The sequence below is a fragment of the Zalophus californianus genome, chromosome 13 (genome assembly GCF_009762305.2).
Source record: "Zalophus californianus isolate mZalCal1 chromosome 13, mZalCal1.pri.v2, whole genome shotgun sequence".
NCBI classification, from domain to species: domain Eukaryota; kingdom Metazoa; phylum Chordata; class Mammalia; order Carnivora; family Otariidae; genus Zalophus; species Zalophus californianus.
The window spans coordinates 52,537,474-52,563,277 of record NC_045607.1 but is presented as its reverse complement, the minus strand read 5'-3'; the positions used below and the strand labels follow the sequence as shown (position 1 = coordinate 52,563,277).

Here is a 25,804-nt window from a genome sequence, read left to right as displayed (position 1 = left end):
TTGCTATCAAATTAAAATAGACATATATATGTAGGATTATATATGTGCACCTCATGGTAAACCTAAAGCAAAAACACAGAAGAAGATGAGAAAGGAATTTATACATAACACTATAGAAAGTAATCAAAAAACAGGGAAGAGAAAAGGAGATGAAAATAGAGAGGAACTATAAAACCAGTCAGAAAACAGTTAACAAAACGGCAATAACTACACAGCTATCAATAATTACTTTAAATGTAAATGGACTAAATTCTTCAGTTGGGTGGATGAACAGATTAAAAAAAGAAACATCTATATACAGCCTTCAAGAGACTTAGTTGAGAAGGAAGTACATATGCAAACTAAAAATGAAGGGATGGAAAAAGATATTCCACGTAAATGGAAATGAAAAGAGAGTTGGTGTAGCTGTACTCATATCAGACAAAATAGACTTTAAAACAAAGACTGGAATAAAAGACAAAGAGCGGTACTCCATAAAGGAGTCAATCCAACAAGAAGATATAACATTTATAAATATATATGTACCCATTATAGGAGCACCAAAATGTATAAAGTAGTATTAGCCAGATCTAAAGGGAGAAAATGACAGCAATACAATAGCAGGGGACATTAACATCCCACTTACAACAATGGATAGATTATCCAGACAGAAAATCAATATGGAAACACTGGCTTTAAACAGCACATTAAACCCTTAGGGTTAGGGTTAGGGGTCTCAACAGATGTATACAAAACATTCCATCCAAAAGTAGCAAAACACACATTCATCTCAAGTGCACATGGAACTTTCTCCAAGACAGATCACATGTAAGGCCAAAAAACAAGTCACAATAAACTCAAGAAGGTTGAAATCCCTGTCAAGAGTCTTTTCCAAGCACAATGGTATGAAACTAAAAATCAATTACAAGAAGAAAGCTGAAAAACCTATAAATACACAGAGATTAAACAATATGTTATTGAACAACTACTGGTTCACAGAAGATGTCAAAGGAGAAATGCAAAAATACTTGGAAACAAATGGAAATAGAAATATGGCATACCAAAATCTATGGGATGCAGCAAAAGCAGTGTTAAGAGGAAAGTTCACAGCAATACAGGCCTACTTGAAGAAACAAGAGATCCTCAAATAAACAATTTAACTTTACATTTAAAGGAACTAGAAAAAAAAAAGGCCCAAAGTTAGCAAAAGGAAGGAAATAATAAAGAGAAGAACAGAAATAAATGAAATAGAGACTATAAAGACAATATAAAAGATCAATGAAACTAAGAGCTGGTTCTTTGAAAAGATGCAAAAATCCTCCCCAAATTTAGCAAACCAAATTCAACAATACATTAAAAGGATCATACATTATGATCAAGTGGGACTTATTCCAGGGGCAAGGATCGTTCAACATCCACAAATCAATCAACATGATATATCACTAACAAAATGAAAGAGTTCTAGAAGGGAGGGGGTGGGGGGATGGGTTAGCCTGGTGATGGGTATTAAAAGAGGGCATGTACTGAATGGAGCACTGGGTGTTATATGCAAACAATGAATCATGTAACACTACATCAAACACTAATGATGTAATGTATGGTGATTAACATAACATAATAAAATAAAATTAAATTTAAAAAAATCATATGATCATCTCAATAGATGCAGAAAAAGCATTTGACAAAATTCAGCATCCATGTATGGTAAAAACTCTTAAACATAAAGGGAATGTACCTCAACATAATAAAGTCCATTTATGACAAACCCATAGCTAATATCATACTCAATGAAAAAGCTTTTCCTCTAAGATCAGGAGCAAGACAAGGATGCCCACTCTCCTCACTTTTATTCAACATAATACTGGATATCCTAACTAGAGCAATTAGGCAAGAAAAAGAAATAAAAGACATATAAATTGGGAAAGAAATAATAAAACTCATTATTTGCAGATGACATGATACTATATAGGTAACTCTAAAGACTGCACCAAAAAAATTGTTAGAATAAATGAATTCAGTAAAGTTCCTGGATACAAAATTAATATAAAAAAGCTGTCACATTTCTATATATTAATAACAAATTATCAGAAAGAGAAATCAAGAAACAATTCCACTTTCAATCACATCAAAAAGAACAAAGTACCTAGAAATAAATTTAACCGAGGAGGTAAAAGATCTACACATGGAAAACTCTAAGACATTGATGAAAGAAACTGAAGAAGATGGCAAATAAATAGAAAGATACTCTGTGCTCATGGATTAGAGGAATTAATATTGTTAAAATGTGCATACTACTCAAAGCATTCTATAGATTCAATGCAATCCTTATGAATATATTAAAGGCATTTTTCACAGAACTGGAACAAATAATTATAAAATTTATATGGAACCACAAAAGACCCCAAATATCCAAAGCAACCTTAAGAAAGAAGAACAAAGCTGGAGGCATCACACTCCCTAATTTCAAACTATATTGCAAAGCTATAGTAATCAACTGTATGGTTTTGGCATAAAAACACACACATAGATCAACAGAACAGAATAGAGACCCCAGAAATAAACCCACTATATATGGTTAGTTAATTTTTGACAGAGGAGGCAAGAATATACAATGGGGAAAGGACAGACTCTTCAATAAATCATGCTAGGAAAACTGGACAGCTATACACAAAAGAATAAAACCGGACCACTTTCTTATACCCTAGACAAAAATTAACTCAAAATAGATTGAAGATTTGAATGTAAAACCTGAAACCATAGAAAAAAACATAGGTTGGTCTTAGCAATTTTTTTTTTAATCTAAGGCCAAAGGCAAGGGAAACAAAAGCAAAAATAAATAGGACTACATCAAGCTAAAAAGCTTCTGCACAACCAAGGAAATCATCAACAAATGAAAAAGCAACCTACTGAATGGCAGAAAATATTTGCAAATCATGTATCTGATAAGGGATTAATATCCAAAATATATTTTTAAAAAAACCTACATAACTCAGTGACAAAAAAAATACTTTAATTAAAAAAATGCACAGAGAATCTGAATATTTTTCCAAAGAACACATACAGATGGCAATAGGCACATGAAAAATGCTCAAAAAGGAAAAAAAGCTCAACATCACTAATCATCAGGGAAATGCAAATCAAAACTATAATGAGAGATCACCTTATATCTGTCAGAATGGCTATTATCAAAGCCAAGAAATAACAAGTGTTGGCAAGGATGTGGAGAAAAGGAATGCTCATACACTGTTGATGAGAATATAAATTAGTGTAGTCACTACGGAAAACACTACCAAGGTTCCTTTAAAAATTTAACATAGAACTACCATGTCATCCAGCAATTCCATTACTGGGTGTCTATCCAAAGAAAACAAAAACACTAATTTGAAAAGATATACCTACCCTAGATTCACTGCAGCATTATTTATAATAGGCCAATATAGGGAAACAACCTAAGTGTCCATCAATGGATAAATAAATAAATGTTGGGGGTGTGTGTATGTACACATACAAAATGGAGTACCAGTCAACCATAAAAAAGAATGGAACTTTGCCACTTTTGACAACATGGATGGACCTTGGGGAGGTGATGCCAAGTGAAATAACTCATACAGAGAAAGATAAACACTGCATGATTTCACCTCCATGTGAAATCTAAAAAACAAAACGAAACAAAACCCAGACACATAAATAAAGAGAACAGATTAGTGGTTTCCACAGGGGAGTTGGGTTAGAAGGTAGAAAAAATGGGTGAAGGGGATCAAGAAGTACAAACTTTCAGTTACAAAATAAATAAGTCTTAGGGATGTGTACAGCAAGGGGAATATAGTCAGTAGCAGTGTTTTAACTTATGATGATAGATGGTAACTAAACTTTTCGTGGTGATCATTTTGCAATGTACACAATGTCAAATTCCTATGCTGTACACCTAAAACAATATAATACTGTACATCAATTATATCTCAATAAAAAAATTAAATTCTACCATCTTGACTTTCTATTAATATAAAATAACACATGAAAGAAAGGTATACTTATTTTTCATGAAGTAACCCAATCCAATGATCTTAACAAAAGCTAAGCCTTGACTAAAATAGATGGTAACCAGACTCATAGCAAGACATACTTAACCTGTGGCATAGCCAAATCTAAAAAGTTTGTGAAATTTAAACCATCAGATAACTTCGCAGGTCTGGGAAACCACAACTTATACCCAGGATGCTGTTTGGGCCTTCAAAGCAATATGTTCAAGTGAATAAATCATGCATGAAAACCCTATACTATAGCATTCTTTTATAAAGTTCCTTTTTAAGAAGCATTCCCCTCCAAGGGTGTGCCCCTTTCAGGTCCCAGATACTTTTCCATATGGGAAATATAATGCAGTAAAGCTTCCTTCCATCTGGTGTCTTGAAAAACATTTATGAAGTTTTACTGTACATTTCTGATAATCCTGATATTCCAGACATCTTTTTTGTCAAAGTTATCCTAAAATGTGAGCCTTAGAAATCATAATTTATATTAACGGCCTGGATCCAGGTGTAAGGTAGAACATAGAGAAAAGAGAGAAAAAAGCAGATAGTGCTTTCAGATGGTCCTTCAATTATTCTGCTACTAAACCTAAGACTATTTCCATAAGAAGAACCTATGGGCACCATACTGTCAACTCCTTAATTACATTACTCATATTACTTATGAGTCAAATAAGCAATGAGGTGAACTAAAATTCTATGCACTGAATGAAGGAAACTAATAAAGGGAATACAGACTAATTCCAAATTTGATGTTTGTAATTTAGTAGGCACTATATTTAATATAAGACATCCGTATTTTAATTGGCCCAATTATTCCCCAAGTGGCATTGACAGTAGTAATTCCGTGCAGATTTTCCTGTTCTAAGTGAGTGACTTCATAGGTAGCTTTTGCAAAATGACCCTGATGGAGCTAAAAATGATCATCTTTGGATTCTCACTAAAAGGGAATTTTTAAAGTTTTTATTAATTTGTCAAAACATTTATGAGTTAAGGAATTAGAAGGAAACACCTCTTTGCTGTTTAGTATCTGTGATCTAATAAACAGGTGGGTTTTCCTTAAGACAGCAAAATCTCATTAATTCAAACGAAAATAACGTTTTCAGCTCAAAAAGTGCGAGCTGGGTTGAAAATTAATTTTGTTTAGTCAGTCATTTAATTGCATAGTTTGAATTAATAGTACAATCAAGACAGGGAATGTTCAAAATTATTTAAGGCATTAACTTTTCAGGAAAGTTGGAAATTTGTCCAAAAAGTCTATTTAAATAGAACTCATTATTGTACTAATTATAGATCATGTTTATATATTCATTAGAAAATGTACACTAATGACCTCTGCTTTCAAGTAGCTTAACTTGAGCCCCAATCTCAACCAAACTGAGAGTTGAAACAGAGAAACATGGTGTCTATCTCTTTACCATTTGAATATAGCAGCTACTCAAGCAAATATTTGTTGAATGAATACATTTTCCTGAACTTTCAAAATAGGAAAAAAATACAGCATAAAGGAAAACTGTGACCTAATGGGATTTTTAAAAGGGATGGAAGATCCAATTTGAAACAAAGACTATACACTAAATAAACAGAACACATTAAATTATACATTTTAAATTAGTAATAACAGGCACCATATGGTTAATTTCCGTTCACCACTCCGAACTTGCCTAGGAGTTTTCTAGATTTACCTCCCCAAAGTTTTAACCAGATGTCTCAATTCATTTTTCCTTATTAAAAAAATTAACATGCATAGTAAAAAAGACAATATTCTTTCTGCCTCTGACCCTACCACCATATAACTATTCAACGTGTTTTTATTTTGTAACTCAAAAACACAACCCAGAGTGACAAGAAATTTAAATGAAAATCTCAAACTTGCAGAAGAGGTTTACATAAGCAAATCTTTTGCATATAAAAATTTTGTTTCAAGAGAATATTAAACTTTTACATAAAGACATACATGGATGGAAAAAAATTTTCTACTTATGTACTGAAAATAATAAAATTATTTAAACATTACATGCTTCAGACTTTTCATTAATTCAGACTGACCTACTCATTAACTTGAAATGATAGCGTTTTCCCATACCATATATGAAATATATATTATGGTCAGGTACATGAGTATATGAGTCTCTCTGCATATAAAATTAAAATAGAAGCATCTGCTTCCCCAAACCACCAAAAATTATCTAAATTTTGATTTAGAGCAAATGAAGTATTTCTCAAATCCTTAAGATCATTTTTGTAGGCAGTTTTTCAGTAGCCTTATTTCAGAGTTGTCCCTATCGGATACAAGCATAATTGACTACAAAAATGCATAAGTAAAGGAAGCTAATGGCCTTGCTTAATTAAAATGTAAAACTTCACCATCTTATATTCCATTTATATGATTTTAAAGGAGGCTTCAGTAAGTCACTCTTGACAAGAGCATTCAGATTGCAGAGAAGGCTACAAAGGCGTTAATGACATTTACCCCCCCTAATAAGAGCTGTTCACACTTCACGGTTTTCCCTTGTTATTGCTCAGGACAGACACTCGCACCTCATTGAAAGATCAGTGCTGCAAAGGAAAAAAGGCCCCGTGAGACATCTCAGACTTGAGGAAAAGCACTAAATCAGGTGATGCTACACAGATGACATATTTGATTCTCAGGGGTTCTTACTCACCCTATGGCCATGGATTTGAGGCAGTTAACACACAGCCAATCAAAACCCTCCCCCACTCCCCGAAGACAGGGCCATCCTCTTCTGCAGCAGGCATAGTGAAGGCCAGGGAGAAAAGAAATAAACTTCTTTCAGGTGCCTAGGTCTGGCAGAATCCAAATGTCTTGTACTGCTCTCAGCTAATTTCCATCGATGTGTGGCTGAATGAATAAAAACTGACCTTTTCACCTAAGAGACCACAATTTGAATCCAACTTAAAGTCACTGAAGGATCAATGGACAGAGGCTCTCTATTTTAAAGCAATAAAGCACTGCAAAAAGGGAAAAGGAAAAAAAAAGTTTTTTACGTGGTTTTGGCCACAGATTCAACCCGGTTTCCCTGGCTCAGCTATTATGAATTGGATCTCTGATTCAGAATTGAAAAGCTCCAGCACTGCCCCTATGGATCTCAAAATCTGGCACGAGCCATGGCTACTGCAAGCAGACATTCCTCAATGTCAATACGTGGAAAAGCAATCCGGCTGGTGATGGAATGATGGCTGACTCAATGGATATATACTCAGCATGAACTCCAATTCTGGCAGAGATGACAGGACGCAGAAACAAGTAGCTCTTATTACTCTTTCAAGGGGAATTAAGTATTTTGTTGTTAATTTGAAATTTCTAAAGATGTGTGCATACTTTTAAAAATAGGCAAATGAAATGAAGTGACTGAAGGTGTGTCCCTGACCACCTTGTTTTGTGTCTTATCAACACACCGTAAATAAACAGGCTTAATATGAACAGGTACCCTAGAGACAAAAACCTATAGGATAGATACTCTATTGTTTAAATGTCAATTTCTTTGAAGCCTGGACTAATCTGACCATAAGCCAATATTTTCAGTCTTCTGTGTTCCAAATATTCTATTTCTTTCACTAAGGAATCTGAAAGAAATGCCTGTTGTGCACTGCTTTCCATTAGAACTGCATCCCAGAGAGGATGCAGTGTACACCAGAGTCTTCAAATTACCACACTTACTCTGCTATTTTTAAAACCAAAAAAGAAAAAAGTCCACAGCAGGAAAAGCTATTAAAATAAAAATAGAAAAATACAGCAACCACATTACTCATACTAACTAGAAAGCTGCCTCTGACACTATTATTATGGCTTTGTTAAAGAGAGAAAATTACACGAGAACAAGAAAACCAGGTTAAGCATTTCCTTACAGAGAGGACGTCAGTTCTCAAAGTCTCGGAAAAATGGTTTCCTGGGGCCTATAGGTAAGAAATACACAGTAAACTAAAGATGACCTCTGGACAGAAAATACATACCAACTGATATCTCCCTCTCTTACTTTGGGGCCTTATGAATTATGGTCTACTGTAGCCATACAAGGCATTCTATTGTTTAAAATGCAAAACTATCTGTTGATCTACTCTCCAAGTCCCCATCCCAAGTCTACATTGACTGAGAGTGAGAGAGAGAATACAACACTCAGTGCCACCAACAAATGAAAACACTTCCCAGATAGCAATAGGATCTCAGTGGTGGGTTTCTAAAACAACTCTTCATGAAGCCACGAGCCAGTGATTGGCCTTTTTGAGGATTATTAGCAACAAATGCCAGGTCTGCAAAGCAAAGAATCACTAGTTACTCCCCTTAGAAAGGGATATGATGCAGGGTGCCTGGCTGGCTCAGTGGGTAGAGTATGTGACTCTTCATTTTGGCATTGTGAGTTCAGGCCCCAGGTTGGGTTGTAGAGATTACATAAAATAAAATCTGTTAAGAATATATAAATAAATTTTAAGAAAAAGAAGAAGAAAGAAAAAAGAAAGAAAGAAGAAAAAGAAAGAAAGAAAGAAAGAAAAAGAAGAAAAGAAAGAAAGAAAAAGAAAAAAAAGAAAGAAAGAAAGAAAGAAAGAAAGAAAAAAGAAAGAAAAAAAGAAAGAAAGAAAAAGAAAGAAAGAAAGAAAAGAAAGGAAAGAAAGAAAGAAAAAAGAAAGAAAAAGAAAGAAAAAGAAAGAAAGAAAGAAAGAAAAAAAGAAAGAAAAGAAAGAGAAAGAAAAGAAAGGAAAGAAAGAAAGAAAAAAGAAAGAAAAAGAAAGAAAAAGAAGGAAGGAAGGGATGTGATGCAAATATCAGGTGAATCAAGACGAGCTTCTGAGCAACAGGCCCAGGCCTGGCCTAACACACTCACCTAAACCACAGCTCAATGCTGCTCATCTAACTGAAATGCAACTCTCCCCATAAACTTGTTCACACCTCTTCCCTACGTAGCATTCTTCTTGTACGGAAAAATGCTTGTTCCATCCTTCCTACTAGGTAACAATATCTCTCTTCTTCCTTAAGAATCTCCTCTTTCAACAGGTCTTCCTAGAGTAATTCAATTTGGCAGTGGTCACTTTAATTCTACTAGCAAATGTATTGGCCTGCATTCTATTTTTCCAATTGCTGCTGGCATTATTTATAAGACGATCATACATGAATCAAATAAGTAGATCTTTATTTATGTTTGTCCCATCTGTGTGGACTTATTAGCAAGAGCTTCCAGCAACCCACACAGATGCTCATCTCACTTTCTACTTTTTCATAGTCCTTCATGATTTCACATAGGAGAATGTGAAACATAGGTCACTCAACAGGGCAGACTGGGACTGGGTCTTAAGAGCCTTCCCATTATTCTTTGCTATAGTCACAGATCTCAGTTCTTGGGCAAGCCCTCACCGCCCCCCACCTGCCCCTTCAGTCAAATTGGGGGAAATATTAGAAAAGGACATGTAGTGCAAATAAAATGTATGGACAACTAGAAGAATCACAAAGTTTCTGTTGCTCTAGAAACTTAAGGGTTGTGAGGAATGGTGAACTGGAAAATGGCTTTATTTAAAGAATTAGTATTTACTGAGCTCTACTATGAATTTAACAAATGACTTCCCTTTATTCTCAAAACTCCAGTAAGAAGGAATCAGCAAAACAAGGCTTATATAAATTATGTATTTTTTGCAAGGCTAGAGAGCTAACTGATGGTGGAAATGAGGTCTAAATCTACAGCTGAGGAGCCTTCCACTTCAAATTCAACGAGGAGCATGTCAGAGTATTGCTCTGGAGACCATATGGTTTAATCAGTGCCATCACAGACAATATCCATTTCAGGTAAATCTGAACTGGTTCTGATCAGATGGTGAATGGCCAGAGAGCTGTGGGCTCATTTTTTGTTCCTCCTAGGGAGCACAAAAACCCTCTCCCCATGTCCCAACAGACACAAATTCTATTCTACCAGTTACTGCGTTCCATCCTGGAATCTGGTGAGCTATCTATTTCTACTTTGCAAGGGTAAAGGGAGGAATATTTTTACTTGAACTCTGAGCACAAAACATCAAGCTATGTCCTTGGATATAAGGTGTTTATTTTCATTGCTGTTCAAATAGTTAGAGCTTTGGCAAGGGATTCAAAATCCCTGTATTCCACTTCCAGCTTTGACCCTGCCTGAGGCCTTCAGCCACGATAACTTTAAAACCAGGGATAACAGTCTCTGAAACTATCTCTCTAATAGGACTAAGAGAATTGCTGGGATGATGTCTGTAGAGTGGTCCAGGCACTCTGGAAAACAGATACGGTAAATATAGAACGTTGCTCTGAACCAGCTACCTTTTGTATATCCCTGCCAAAGACAGGGGGATCTTGATCATTCATGCCTGTGATCTTTCTCTTCCGAAAGAGATTCACATATTGTTGACATAATGCAAAGACACCTTATGTTATGGTGGTGATAACCCAATCTTAGTTGGAGTCAAATAATCTCTCCTCTGGGTCAATACTATAGGTGATCTGTACATTCTTATAATTTTGATCAGACAACCAGCATGATTTGTTTATGGCTGCTTTGTTCTGTACAGTAAAGGCTTCCTGAGAGATCTCTTGTGTACTCAGCATAGTAATTAAGTGGTAAAATTTACTATTTGAAGGACTACCTAAACGAATTTAAACCTAGGACCATTCTTCTTTCTGCTCCAGAAATTCCCTAAAAATCTGTGAGGTCAGGTAATACCCATAAAAAAGGTTGTCTATTTTAAGTTAAGTTTTACTTTATGCAGTGGGGTGAAAGCCCAGATGCTCTAACCATTTTAATAGATTCATTAAGTAGTCATTCATTCTGTGCCCAGTGCTTAGGAGAATATTGGAAGAGTTGATGAAATAGAAAAATGCAAGGGTAATAAAATGGCTGTCGTTTTTGGAATAAGTCGTTACTTAAAAACTTAAAAAAAGAAAAAGCACACATGCATTTTTACGTGCTCACAATGTAGTACCCGTTAATAAGAGTGCTGTGGGCTAGTTCCTGCACTACATACTTTATAAATATCACTTCATTTAACTTTAGAAATAAACTTAGGTTCAAATATGTTAAATGACCTACCTTAGGGAACAGAGCTATCAAAAGTTGAAACCAAGATTCATACCCAAGTCTGTCTCACTCCAAGGTCCAAAGCCTTTGTTATTATACTTTCCTGCCTCTTGTAATCAGGTATATACTACGTAGGTACATATGTGCAGGTTTGTGTGTGCATGTATGTACATGTGTTATGTCTTTTTTTTAAGATTTATTTATTTATTTGAAAGAGAGAGAAAGAAAGAGAGAGCACATGAGAGGCGGGAGGGTCAGAGGGAGAAGCAGACTCCCTGCTGAGAAGGGAGCCCGATGCGGGACTTGATCCCAAGACTCCAGGATCATGACCTGAGCTGAAGGCAGTCGCTTAACCAACTGATCCACCCAGGCGCCCCTGTGTTACGTCTCATTTACAACTGAATAGTGGCTACTCTTTTGCCTGGCTGTATGGGAAGGCATTCTGTTCTAAGAGACAGAGTGAAAAAAAAAAATCCTGGATTAAAGGCTGCTCTCTACACAAAGGTCTAAAACGGTCATGTTGGCAAGAGTCTATATCATCATCTTTTTCATTATTATGTTAATCGTTAATATTTACTGGATACTTAGCAAGTGGCACTACTAAATGCTTTATATGCATCATCTTATTTTATCTAATTTTATCTTCATTATCTATTTTATCTAAACCCACGAAGTACTTTTAGTATCCTTGCTTTCCAGGTAAGGGAACCGAGGCAAGGTAGATAAAGACACAGGCCTATTTTCACACATTTAGTAAGAACTGGAGCCGGGATTAAAACCCATGTACCTGTTTTAATATAGTACTCTGCTGCCCTAAGCTTTCCTTGTCCAACTGTATAAAAGAAGGTAGAGGGCTGCGTGGGTGGCTCAGTTGGTTAAGCGACTGCCTTCGGCTCTGGTCATGATCCCAGGGTCCTGGGATCGAGCCCCGCCTCGGGCTCCCTGCTCAGTGGGGAGTTGGCTTCTCCCTCTGCCTCTCCCCATGCTTGTGCTCTCTCTCTCTCTCTCTGTCAAAAAACTAAATAAAATCTTAAAAAGAAAAAAAAAAAGAAGGTAGAATTACAGCTATTCCACCACACCTGAGCAGGGGCACTGATCTGGATTCATCCTCCATGGTGCAAAGGTACAGCTGGGGGTGGCTGCTCAGCCCCAGACAACACGTTCTCGTTCCCAAGTGACTACTTGGCCCCATTTAGATGGAAGCTCTGATTAGTGACTTATAGAAGAAGGAACCCACTCTGCTTTCAGAACTGGTCCATGAAAACCTCCCACACAGAACCTCTCTTATTTCCCAGTGCTGCCACCTGGATGAGGAGCTGGAGGCCCCAGAGAATAAAAGAGCCATAAAACAGCCGAGGCCCTAAATTCCCAGAGACCCTTGAGGAGATCAAAGCACCTCGAGGAGGAAAACGTTCACCAACCAGGAATGCTGACTGGTCTTGCTGAGAGAGAGAAATAAACTCCTGTTGTGTTAGGACACTAGTATTACAGGGTTTACTTGGTAAAACAACTAGCATTTATCTTATTAACTAAAGTTTAAAATGTATTTATCTTTTTCTAATCACTTGATATCTGCAGAGAAACAGGTTTGACACCTGATATTTCCCTGCTGTAACTGATCAGAGTTAGGTTTATGCATAGATATAAGTGGAGAACAAAAACTTCAGTGGGAGTTTATAACATGTTTTCATCTACATTAGTTCACCTTTTTGCCATTCAAGAGCAAGAGAGGCATAAGGGGTTATCTCAGTTTTAAAGTTGAAGAAACGGTGGGGGCGCCTGGGTGGCTCTGTCAGTTGTGTGTCTGACTCTTGGTTTTGGCTCAGGGGTGTGAGATCGGGCCCCGTCTTGGGCTCTGCACTAGGTGTGGAGACTGCTTAGGATTCTCTCTCTCCCTCTGTCCCTCCACTCCCCTCCACCTCAAATAAAAAAAAGAAAGAGGAGGAGGAGGAAGAAGAGTAAACTATGGCTGACAAGGGCCAATTTTCCATACTCACATATATCATCAGTGGCAATACTGGGACTTTAGCCCAATATTCTTATTCAATGTCCAGTGCCCCCTTTGCCATCCAACTTGATATCGTTGTATGGACCCAGGAAAGAGCTATTTTATCTCTGCTCTAAGTCCTGCACATGATATAGCTGAAATCTTACTGATTAGGATTTTTACACTCTTCCAAAGGTATGTATTCCTGGAAAGGTAAGTCAAAGAGCAGAATTTACAATGAAGCATCAGATAAATATCAGATCTAGAGAAAAATTTGGGTCATGGAAATGAGAGGAAGGTAATCTGAAACAGGGTGGAATATCAAGAAATACTCAAGAAAAGGGATACAAAAGAGGGACTAATTTAACTAAGGTCAGGTGGATAAGACCTGTCACTGAATGCAAGAGACATCTTAACTATCTTTCCAGCTCAAGATTCTCAGGCCTTCTGTTCTCTAAACCATGCTCCTCTGATGCTACAAGGCTCTCACAGATTACATTTTGGAAAGAGAGCTTGGTTATTGTTAAAACAACAACAACAAACAAATACTCCACATAGAATTGGAGACCTGAGTTCAAATCAGGTTTCAAAATTTTCTCTCTCCGATATTTTGGAAGCACTATTTTGTGTCAGGCTGGTTACTAGGAGTTGGGTTACAGTGATGAGCAAGTGGTTCTTATCCTCAGGAAGCTTATAGTGCATCAGCTGTACCAATTAATAGTTTCTGTGATCATGGGAAAGTCATTCAATCTCTTTGAATTTCAACTACTCCAAATGTTAATTCACCGGCAATATCTACAAGAGAATGGTATATAAGAGGATTCCAAGAGCTAACATATGTGAACTTGCTCCACAAAGGGCTGTTTAAATACAAGTGTTTGCTGAATATTGACATTTTCTACCACATGGATACCACACAACACTTGTTCTACACCAACCACTAGCTGGGGGTGTGGGAGCTTTTGTTGTTCTTCCTAATGCCCTCAGGAGCCCATCTGTCCTTCCAGTACCTAGGAAGCCCGAGGAAAGACTACAAGCCCTTGGACCAACAGGTTACTACATATTCCATGAGTTCCATGGTGAAACATCAAGCTATACCAAGTGAAGCAGGTTTCTTTACCCATTCATTTAACAAATATTTATTGAGTGCCCTCCCTTTGTGGCATTCCCTAGTGAGGAAGCCAGGAAGAAAACCATTTTAACAGTTGACTTAATTGATTGATTTTAAATTGGATTGGAGCTTGAGGGAAACACTCTTGAGGTAGAACCACACAAGAAAAGACTTATACTGGTTAACCTGGACAGAAAAGGCCTTTGCAAAAAAGTGGGACTTTGGCTGACACCTAACGAACAAGAAATTGCCCATGTGTAGAGAGGAGTAGGGGAGTCCAGGCAGAAGAATCCCTATATGCGAATGCCCCAAGTTGAGGAAGAGTTCTGAGAAGCTTGACAGGAAAACGCTATGAAGTGGAAAGTGTTTGTGGAGTCAACTTACCTACTCTCACAAACCACTTACTCCAGAACTTCTCATAGCCTTTACGCTAATGTGTACCTTCAAGCTCTACCAGAAGGATCCTGAGTGTAGTTCCTCCCAAATCTAAAGGCAGACCTCTGGAAGACTAGTGCCCCCAGAATACCCTGGGAAATAGTCTCCTAAAGTATTGATGGTTCTATTAGTTCTGATTGTTTCAAGACACAGGTGATTTGAATGTACATCACTGCTCGCCCTCTCACAAGGCTGCTGACACCTTAGCTAATTATTCAGAGTGTCTGATATGGTTCTCTGAATTCTGGCAGGACTCATTTGCAAAGCAAGAGATTTCCACAGATGGGCTGGTGTATGAGCCTTGGCGAGTCAGAGACACATTCAAACTGAAAAATGACTGTGTGAAAACCTGATTTTTAAATGATTAAATTCAACAATGATAATCACCTATACTCTTATATCCTAAGTCAAAGACAGGGAAAATGGGGAAATGACAGGACACTGCTTCTATTTATTGTCAATAAATGTACCATGGGATATAGACTTGAAAAAAGAATTACTCTTTGGCAGCAGGAAAAACATCTTATGTTCCTTTAGATTTTAGCACCTAATTACCTATTTCCTTTTTCTGCTGTTTTGTGGGAAAAAGCCTAAAATTTACCTCACTTTTTCTGTACTTTATGAATGAATACGCTAATTGCTACACAGGAAAATACTGGGTTTTCTACCTTTAAGACGCTACCTGGATTCTTAAATCATTGAGGTCCAAGTTATGCTACCCAGCTGGCTTTCTTATGAATTGCATGGATAATTACAGAAGTGAAAAAGTAATTTTTATCAAAACAGCACAGGATTCTTGAAAGATATTGCTAGTTTTTTAAATCTGTGCCATCACTATCACCTCCCTCTTCTTTTTAATAACCTCTTCATACACGCTTGTAAATGACAGTTTTGCACAGCCTATTCCTCTTTCCCCCCACACCCAAAAATTCAAAATCGGATCAGACACCTGCTATTCTTCCACATTCAAAACCATCTCTGGAACCAGCAGTAGCTATATATACAGGGATGGAGGTTTAGGCCCAGAGAGAGTTAAATTAATATCCTGGCTTCACCAGTTCAACTTACCGTACATCTTCATTTGCCCAGTAACACAATCTATAGCCAACTGCTAACCAAGTCAATATGTGGTAAGACTAACAGCCACCCTAACTTGCCTTGATAATTATTCTCCTTTAACTGACATAATATTCAATATACTGTTGTTGAGAGCAATAATGCTAAAATTGATGCCTTGAGGGCTACAAGACAATTGAGTTCTAGCCGGATAAAATGACTTGTATGCTAACAGTGCATTATAGGGTTCCACAACCTTTGGACACACATTTTACAGCCTCCTTGCATGAAAATGGTACATATAATTATATTCAAAGTCATTTATGTATACCTTATCATTACTACATATAATTTTTAAAATATTGGCCAATAACCAACTCACATTGCTTTAGAGGAAAAGGGTTTATTTCTATAGCCTAGCTCTTGTTTTGAGTGTTTTTTTTTAAACAAAATGAACATTTTCTCACTACATAGTTTTTTGTCCTTCAACCTCTTGTTTTTTCGCTACGCACAAGAACTATTTTCACAAGGAATAGATGATAAATGCTAAGTAACAAAAAGCATCATTTAAATAAAATCTATATTATATCAATCCTACCAATAAAACAAGACAAAAACTAAACCTAGTATTCTTCTAATGTAAAAAGCATCTATGATTTTCTCAAAATGTCAATTCTAGGCCCTGAATGGAGAAACAGATTATATTAAGTTTAAGACTTTGGCAAAATGTATATTAAGTTAATAAAAATTAATTATAACTTAAGTATCACAATAAATGACAGAATTCTTCATATGCAATATTTTACCCTAAAATAAGAGACTTTATAAATCTCAGCTCATGGTTTTGCTGAATTTTCCTCTCATACTTAATTTCTCTTGCAATTCTGTATTGTCAAAACAAAAAGAAATACATTTCAAAGTACATTTTCTATGCACGCCTTAGAGATAGGCTGAAACAGAGAAAAGTTAGCACTTAAATAATAATTTCAAGTAAAACAAAGAACAGGTATTGGTCAAGGCAAAATATCAGGACCATATCACATTACAACAAGCAGGTTCCCGATTTACCGCCATCCAAGTGCTACAGTGAACTGGGTTGTTAGGAGGGCAACTAATCAGTCATGCACGTATCTGTTTGGCCAGGAAGATACCATATATCTGCTCCAGATAGCTCAGGCAAAAATATACACATAGAACTGAAATACAGCACTTATGACAGAACTAAGCATCAGAGTGGCGGCAGTAAAGGTGGTACTAGATAAGGGCATATTACCGTAGGTTTTGAATAAAGTAAAGAGTGCTTAGCTATGCTAACAATTCTGTTCAAAAATGTGCAAGAGCGTCGTTCCTTTCTGTAGAGTAAGAGCTATCCCAAATGGATATTAATAATTATGTTGTGGAAACGAATGTAGAAAGATGTGGCACCATATCTACTCCAGGCCAGTATGAGCAGGTATTGTGAAACTGGTTCCATGCTTTATTTTTCCTGGCCTCTTCCTTCTGGACCTCATGCCCCCTCAGGTCTCCTGACCACCCAGGACTTAACTTTCCACTCACCCCACTGAAATGCCCCCATCCTGAGGCAAATGAGATAATGCTTGTGAAAGTCTTCTATAAACTAAAAACGTAATATATAATTATTCCTATTATCATCATCATCATCTTGTCTTCTGAGGGCCAAATTTTTTGTGCCTTCCAAGTTGACATCTCACTAAACTAAGCAATGATTCAATGCTAACCAAAGCAGTCTCAGGAGCAGACGGGCTATTCTACCCTCTGTCTCTCTCTACTTCTTGTCATCATACCTCTCTGCTCTCCTGCCCTGGCTAACACCTGGAGGTACCACATAGGAGAATGACAGGAATGTGTGTGTGTTCATGCCAGGTTAAGGCAAGGGGGAGATGTGAGGCCCTCCACTCTTCACATACCACACTGGCAGCCAAGGCCTTGCACACAACACAGGGTGACTGGGGGATAAACAAGGCTGGCAGAGCCAAAAACGTTTTTTGTTTTTCCTGAAGGGGTCAATTCTCCTGGTATTATCCCCATAAGAAATTTAAAAATCACTTCAGATTCTACCTTCTCCAACTGTGATCTCCTTTGGCAGGAGGGAGTACTTCTTCATCGTCCAGTGTAGTCTTTTTGGATCCTGGGGTCTCCCAACATGCTGTTTTCAACATTTACCCTTCAAGGGTCGTAGGAAGACAGATGGCCATAAAAACACTTCAGAGGCAAAGTACACAATGCAAAGCGACTCATGACATACTGCAAAAAATGACGAAAAAATGCAGGGAGGTTGGGGTGGGGGTGGGAAGCGGAGGCTACAGGCCTCCAGGAAAAGTCTTAAGACCCTTACCAGATTGCAAGTGCCACTGATACAAACAAGAGGCTCAAGCTGGATGGACAGGTGCTGCGAAAGCCAAATCTATAACCATGTCTCTGGGTTCTGGAATGTGAGGGTTTACTGGTTATAAAAGCAGAGAGTTTACAGGGGTTACAGTTCTTTTGATTCGGATGAAGAAGCAATAAATAAGGTACACGGACAACCAAAAAAACAAAACAAAACAAAAAACCACTAAACCTACAAACTCCGTGCAAGCAAAAGCCCTACTAAACCCAGATGAAATGTAATCTCAGATTTTCACAAACATGTCACCCACCTCAAACAGCCCTTCCTTTTAGTGGGGCTAAATCAGACTTGTTGGAGAAGCAGGAAGCCCACGTTGTAGGGACAGAGAGCTGAATTTAAAAAAGATGCAAACAAAGCAACCCTAGGCAACAGGTCACTTTTTCCTTTCTACCATCCACCACCGAGGCCCAGTGCCAGCCTGCTGGGACAGAGTTCCTTCTCTCCAGTTCTCTAACAAGCCTGCCAAAAGGAGCATTTTAATCAGAAGAGGGTGTGCATGCCCAGGCCTGTGAGGGGCAGGAAAGAGACCAGGTTCGCAAGGGTTCTCCCTCAACCCATCCTAGAGCTGGCCAGACACCAGCTTCGCCATCCTCCCCCTACCTGAAGGATGTACCCCCGGACGTAATCCCGCAGAGTCCAGCCCAGGCCGTGCAAGATGTGCAGCACCTCCTCTTGCTTCAGGACACTGAAGAGACGGTCTAGCAGGATCTTTAGCCGCACCGGCACCGCCTGCGTCCCGTAGAGCATCAGGCTGCTGATGTCGAACACCACGTTGGACTGCACGATCTCCACCTGGGTGGGGTGGTATAGATGCTGCGTGCTGAGTTTATCCAAGGCTGTGGTGTCCCCACCAAAGTTCCGGAGGTGGGTGGGAATCCAGAGATCGAGGGAAAGGGCAGAGACAAAGAAAGTAGAAACAAGTCACTGGAAGTTATCAGGGCTCTGTTTCTACAGATGGATCATGACCACAGATGTTTAAGCAGGAGTTTGCAATGTAAACAGTTCTCTTCCCACCTCCTCCTTGCTTTGCCTTTTCTTTTTAATTTGGTATGCTTATAAATTGCAGACAACAGCAAATACAAAACATACTCGACTTTCAGAAAAAGAGCCACTGAGGATGTTTCTAAATGACCGTGGCTGGCTCTAAAAACCTGACTAATTAATTTGCCAATTGAACTATGGCGTAGCCCAAGTTGCCATGATGTCCTCCCCACCCACCAAAGACAGAAAAACAATTCCCGACTCCTGCCATAAGAGCAGATTTAGCCAATATCAGTTTTCTGAATAAGATTCACCCCTTATCCTACTTGAATGGTTTAAAGAGGAAGAGGAGCAGCTCTTTAGATTACAGGGTTAAAAGGCCCAATTGGAGGGAATAAGGGCTACTAAAGTAACTCAAGTTAAATTAGCGAGCAGGGATTATCCCAAGAAGTAGTTCTTCCAACTCTCCCTCTTGCTATTCACCTGTTAGACAGTTTAATGTTCACTGGCCTATTCAAGAAAAAGGAATTCACGTTGTAACTTGGTCCCTTTTTATAAACAGCTCTGACAAGGGTTTAGTATCAGATGAAAACGGGAAAAAATGACAAACATCAAAGTTGAAGAATTTCTGTGTATTTCAGCGGTGTTACCTCAGTCCAGAAAAACTGAGGATGACCATCCTCACAGTAAATACTTTAGGCCCTTTTCTCCTCATGTCTAAGAAGTTACGTCTAGATCTACAAGCCAAGATAAGGTCATACATTCTAGTCCCCAACCTTATCTGAGCTCCTGGGAACGCTACTGCAGATAATGTAATTACAGTTTTCCTCAGTTTCTCTACAGTGAACAATTAAGATAACATTGTCTCATCTACAAGGCTCAAAGAGATGCTGCAAAGATTAATGGGATAATGAGTGAGAGGTGCTTTGAACTCGTTAAGAGAGCACAAAAGCCTTAGATCAACTGTCAGAATTATACACAGATGACCTTCCAGAGATTAAAAAAGATAAACATGTGAGCCTGAAAGATGGTCATCTAATCTCATAAGTCAGGCAAATGGGTATCAGACAACAACCAGGCTCAAACTGTAACTACACCTGAGAGCGCCCGAGTTTTCTGCAAGTTCTAAACCACTGCCCGTGCTTTCTCAACCACTCTTCCCAGCACCTCATCCCTTCACAGTATAGGCTACTATACATGTGCACTCTGAGCAACTCCTATTTGAATATGCCTGTATTTCTGCATATTAATGCAGGTATTTAAAAGTACATGCACACACACACTTTTTTTTAGTATTTCAAATTTATTTTTTCAGGGTTCCTCCTCCACTCTCATTTCCTCCTGACTTGTGGTCACCAGAGAGTTCATGTACTCTTGATAAATTGCTTTCTTACATCCACAGTGTAAAGGCCCTTATCATTTACCCGCTGGCTTCATTCAACACATTTACTCCCAGGAATACTTTGTCAAAGAGTTCGGGTTTCCTCATACTTCATTTCTTGCAGCTGATTTGTCTGATCTTTCCTATTCTAGTGGTTAAGTCAACTTTGAATAAATAGCTTTAAAAATTAATTTAACGTTTGGGAAAGATAAGGGATTCACAAGCCTAGGGATTGAAGTCTTCTCTCACTCCACAGGGCATTTAGACTGCAAAAATGTAGGAATGAGGTATTACTATCCCTGTTCTTCTTCAAGTAGAGCTTTACTACTCAGCCTTCTGATGAGTAAGCTGCCTCTGCTTACAGAATCCAGTGACCAGGTCAGGGGAAATCTCCTCTCCCCCGTTTCCCTTCATCAGCCCTCCTGGCCTGCATCAAACACCTCTTCACCAAATACACTGCAATGACCACCGCAAATAGGAAAGCAAGAGGGTTCAGTAGAGGGGAAATAAGATGACACCAAATCTTGATTTCTGTCCCCATGTTTGGTACCTACAGCCATGCATTAAGTACACACAGGTGTGTGTACCTATGTGTTCGAGGGCTGAGTGGGAAGCTGTCACCCCTCTCCCTCCTGCTCTTCAAAAAAGGGCTGGCATAAGAGGACTAAACTGTTGAGGCTCCAGAAACAAAGAGAAGTTGTTCAGAGAACTGAAAGAGCACAAGTGGAAAGGTAAAGCAAAAACATTTCCCTAGACATGCTTTTGAGAACAACAGAGAATGAGAATATTATAAGGACATCACCTGATTCTTCTTCATAAATATGCCATATGTCAAAAAGGAGAAATACTGTTATAAGCCACATAAAAATACAGCAGGGATCAACAACTTTTTCTGTAAAATGCCAGACAGTAAATATTTTAGGTTTGTGGGTCAAACGTCCTGTTTCGTAAGTACTCACCTCTGCTGTTATAGAGGGAGAGCAGGTAAGAGTTAAACTAATGGGTGTGTCAGTGTTCCAATAAAACCTTATTTACATAAAAAGGCACCTGGCCACATTTATACTCTGATATGGAGGATGAAAGGGTGGGCCAGGTACTTAAAGAAAGTCAATAGTAGATAAGGGAAAAAAAACTTGAGAGTGTGATTTAAGCAGCGATTATCTAGGAGATGAGCCAAAGGATTGAAAAATTAAACTGCCCAGCTTGCAGGTGTCAACTACAAATTTCAGCATATACATTCATTGAAGAATATGATCTGCTGAATTTCTTGAATGTATCAAATTTTTCTGCTTTACAATTGCTGGATCATACTAAGTCACCAAGTTGTCGACAACTTTTGGGGATGTCTCCTAGGTGAGCAAAGGGTAAGTGAAATTTTTTAAGCACCCTAAATAACAGTAAACTGAGTCTGCCTCATGTCATGACCTTCCTATGTCTGACCTTAGAGGACTCAAGTCTGAGTCTTAGTAGGGTTAGGAATATGAGATGTATGAGATGGGCCAATGGGGATGAATAAAAGGCAGGGCAAGAACTTGTTCAGCAGAATGGAGTGAGAAAAGAGGGTCACCTACCTGTATAGTTTATGGGTCTAACCATCTTAAATTGTCCTATACCAATGTCCATTTTCAAATGAAATCTTTAGAAAAACTGGGTATAAAAACATATAAAAGTAAAGCTATTCTTGGTGAAGCTGGAGTTCGTGTGGATTAGAGAACTTCGAATAATTTGTTATTCTCTTCTTTATATTCAACTTGTTTAAGCTGGGACCCCTAGAATTGCTGGAAGCACAGTGTAAAAAAAAGCACTTTTCTATACAATAAGATGATGTCAGCTGTTTTGCCTGCTTTACATCTACTCCCCTTCATTCTGGTACCAGACTCTTGATTTCCCTTTGGGGAGTCACTCTTCCCCTCAGTATCAACTATTTCACAGACCAGGATGTTATGTTCCTTGAGCCAAGCCTAGAAACCAGGATATCCCCAGGACCCTGGCACAGCAACTTGTTCAAGAATGGGCAAGTGACCTAAGTCTGAACAGTGAGACTAAATCTAGGATTTTAGTTAGAACTACTGGGAAGTCCTCTCTTTCTTAGAAATTTGCAGCTAATATATATGCTTGAGAATGAGAATCACATGGAAGACAGGCTACAAAATGGTCTGAGAAAGACCAAGTACTGATAATAACTGTTTGATCCAGAAGATATGGATATGGCAATGTTGAGGCCAGAATTTTCAGTGACATGAGCCAAAGAAATCTCTCCTCACTCTACCTTTTTATGTCTGCCTGAAGTAGGATTCCATAATTTGTATCTAAAGGAGCCTTGACTAAGACAACCACTTTTGGGGGTACTTTTCCAGCTGGATACCATGTAATTTCAAAGCACCTATCAGTGGTTCAACTAAAGGTATATTAGTTCCAGGCCAAATGCTATTCACAATTTCTCCAATGACTAGAAACAGGGTATCCTTAACAATTGCAAATCTTATACAAATTTACAAAGGGTAATGGATACCATCAACGTTATTAAATAAAAATAATTGTGTGTTGGGGGGTGGATAAAGAAAATGACCATTTAAGTACTAAAAGTCAGGCATCATTCTAGGGGGTTAAAATGATCTCCTTTAATCCTCCAAAAAAAAAAAAACACACAGTATTACTCTTATTGCCTATTTAGAGATCACAGGCTCAATGAAGTAACTGGCCTAAGGTCACCTAGTTATTTCTCCCAAGAAAATTGTTTCCACCACATGTTCAGATAAACAGTCAATAAGTCTGGAAACTTGCAAGTCTTCATCATGTTGGAAGTCCCCAACTCCCAGCAATCTGGGCTTCTTGCCCATCACTCTGCTGAAGCAAGCATTTCAAAGGTCACCAACACCTGCCTTACTATGAAATCCAATAGCTTTTTTCCTTCATTATTCTCATGATCTCTTCACAGCAGCTGACCTTATTGATCACCACTCCTCCTATAATGCTCTTCTCCTTCATTCATGCATACATTCATTTATTCACCAGCACTTAATAACTTATCACCAAGGTAGATGCTGCATGCAGATGCTAAAGTAATTTATGTTGTGGCCTCCACCTTCAAAAGGAGACAGACGCAATCAGTATAAATGCTATAAAAGAGATTTGATAAAGTACTGTATGACACAGAAGAGAGGGTAACTCTGCCAGGAACACATCATCTTATAAGATAACTAGGAATTCAGTAAGTGAGAAAGGAGGAGAGCAGTCTAGGTAGACGGAACAAAGGCAGGCATTCTCAAATATTATGTACATTAGAATCACCTGAAGGGCTTATTAGAACACAGATTGCTGGGCCACTGTCCCCAAAGTTTCTGATTGGGTCTGTGGTGGGGACCAAGGATTTGCATTTGCAGTAAGTCTCCACGAAATGCTGATGCTACTGGCCAGGGACCACCCTTTGACAACCACTGAACTAAAAGGATACATGTAAGACAACAAAATATCCACAGAGTGTGTAACAATTGAGGCCAAACCATTAGAGATAAGTACAAAGGAGTTAGATGGATAAAGTGTAAGGAGCCTTTAATATTAAAGGCCAAAAGCTGTGGAAGGCTTATGATATAATTTTATTTCCTGTTAACAGGATACAGAAAACATTAAGCATTTTATATGATAAAAATGACTTATAATTTCAGATATAAAACTTTGACAAGGGTCCACAAGTTGAATTAAAACAATGGTGGTCAGCTTGAGGGACATGGCACATGTTCAGCAGTAAAAGCCACTGAATAAACCTCAGCCACAGAGCCACAACCCCCATTTCTCCTTTAAAAATTGTACCCTTCCTTCTTCACAAAATAATGGTGTACTCTGACTTGACTTATACAGTGCAGTGGCCCAGGGTGGAAAACTCTCCTGGGTGCCAAACTAAATGAGGCTTTGTGAAAGACCCCTTTATTTATTAATAAAAACACCAAGAACCTGGGAAGGGTGGTGGTTTTTTTTCCCTGAGTATACCTATATGGGTAAGGAGTAGCTAGAACCTGATATTTCGGTCTATGTTGGAATATTCAGAATTCAGGCAATGCATCACCTCTAGCATTCCTACCTATTTTAACAATGAATCACTTTTTAGAAAGTATCCTGTGAGAGCAAAGTACAAGTGTCCAATACTGGAAATGGCTTTTGCCTCCCAACATATTCAAAGGCAAGCCATTCTTTTCAGTTAATCCAGACACTCATCCCGAGAGTTGGGATCATTACCTGGGAAGAAAACCCCTGAGCCTATGACATGTCTACTTTTTTAAATTCAGTTTGAATATTTTCCTGGATCTATAAACTTTGTAAGACACATTAGATAAAATGTGAATAGAAATTTTACATGATTTCTTTCAGAAACTATGTTGACCATTTAATAAGGTAGTTACCAACCTACTTAATCAAATAATATCAAAATATTTATTTCAGTTATGATTAATCATCATTTTCATCTTTTTTTTTTGAGAGGAAGGGAGGGGGGAGGGGCAGAGGGGAGAGGAGAAGAAGAATCTCAAGCAGGTTCCATACTCAGTGTGGAGCCTGATGTGGGGCTGATCTCACAACCCTGAATCATGACCTGAGCCAAAATCAAGAGTCAAACACTTAACTGACTGAGCCACCCAGGTGCCCCTCATCTTATTTCTTATAAAATTTTGAATAGTTTCCACATCCTATTAATAAAGGTAAAATGAACATAAATTATGATCTAAATGCCAAAGCACTTAATTTTTAGCACTACATAACTGCTTTCATTAAATACATAAAATCAGTTTAACCATGAGATCTAACAAAATTAATAAATGTTTTTATAATATACAACTCTTACCTAGTTTGTTCCTGAAGTCCAACACCATATTGTGATACACGCATGGAACCACATTATCAAAGTAAGACCATGACTTTTTTTCCCGTGACTTCTAACATACTCTTCATAAGAAACTTAGGTTTACATTATACTACATCATTACTAATTAAGTAATAGAAATAGCATTTCTATTGTAAACTGAGTAATATATTAACCCCACATTTTATTCTAGACTGTTTTAGTAATCTACCCTATGAATGCAGTCTACAACATACTGATTTTCTAATAATTTTTCTCAAAGTGCATATTAATACATTTATTTGAATGAAATGTGAGTTCAATTTCTTCCAAAGAAAATTAAATCAGATTTGGAAGCATGATTTGACCATAACCACTGGTGGAAATTTTCATCATTCAAGATAGCTGAATCTGCAATGATAAAATATCTCTTTTCAAAAAAAATAAAAAGCATATTGCAGAAACTATTTGAATAACTAATACAGTATTTTTTATTTTCTCAATCTTTTCTGTGTATACTAGAATAAACAATATGCCTCTAAATGAAAGACTTACAGCTAAGTTT

At 37.9% G+C, this 25,804-nt stretch overlaps 1 protein-coding gene across 6 annotated transcripts in view; it reads right to left on the bottom strand.

Moving 5' to 3' along the window:
• BNC2 (basonuclin 2) overlaps positions 1–25,804 on the bottom strand; it is a 420,917-nt gene that overhangs the window by 106,898 nt on the left and 288,215 nt on the right. For all 6 annotated transcript variants that reach the window (XM_027616816.1, XM_027616818.1, XM_027616819.1 and 3 more), the window contains one exon: positions 18,647–18,882. In XM_027616816.1, the coding sequence (XP_027472617.1) occupies positions 18,647–18,882 (236 nt within the window). The remainder of the gene's footprint in view (positions 1–18,646; positions 18,883–25,804) is intronic.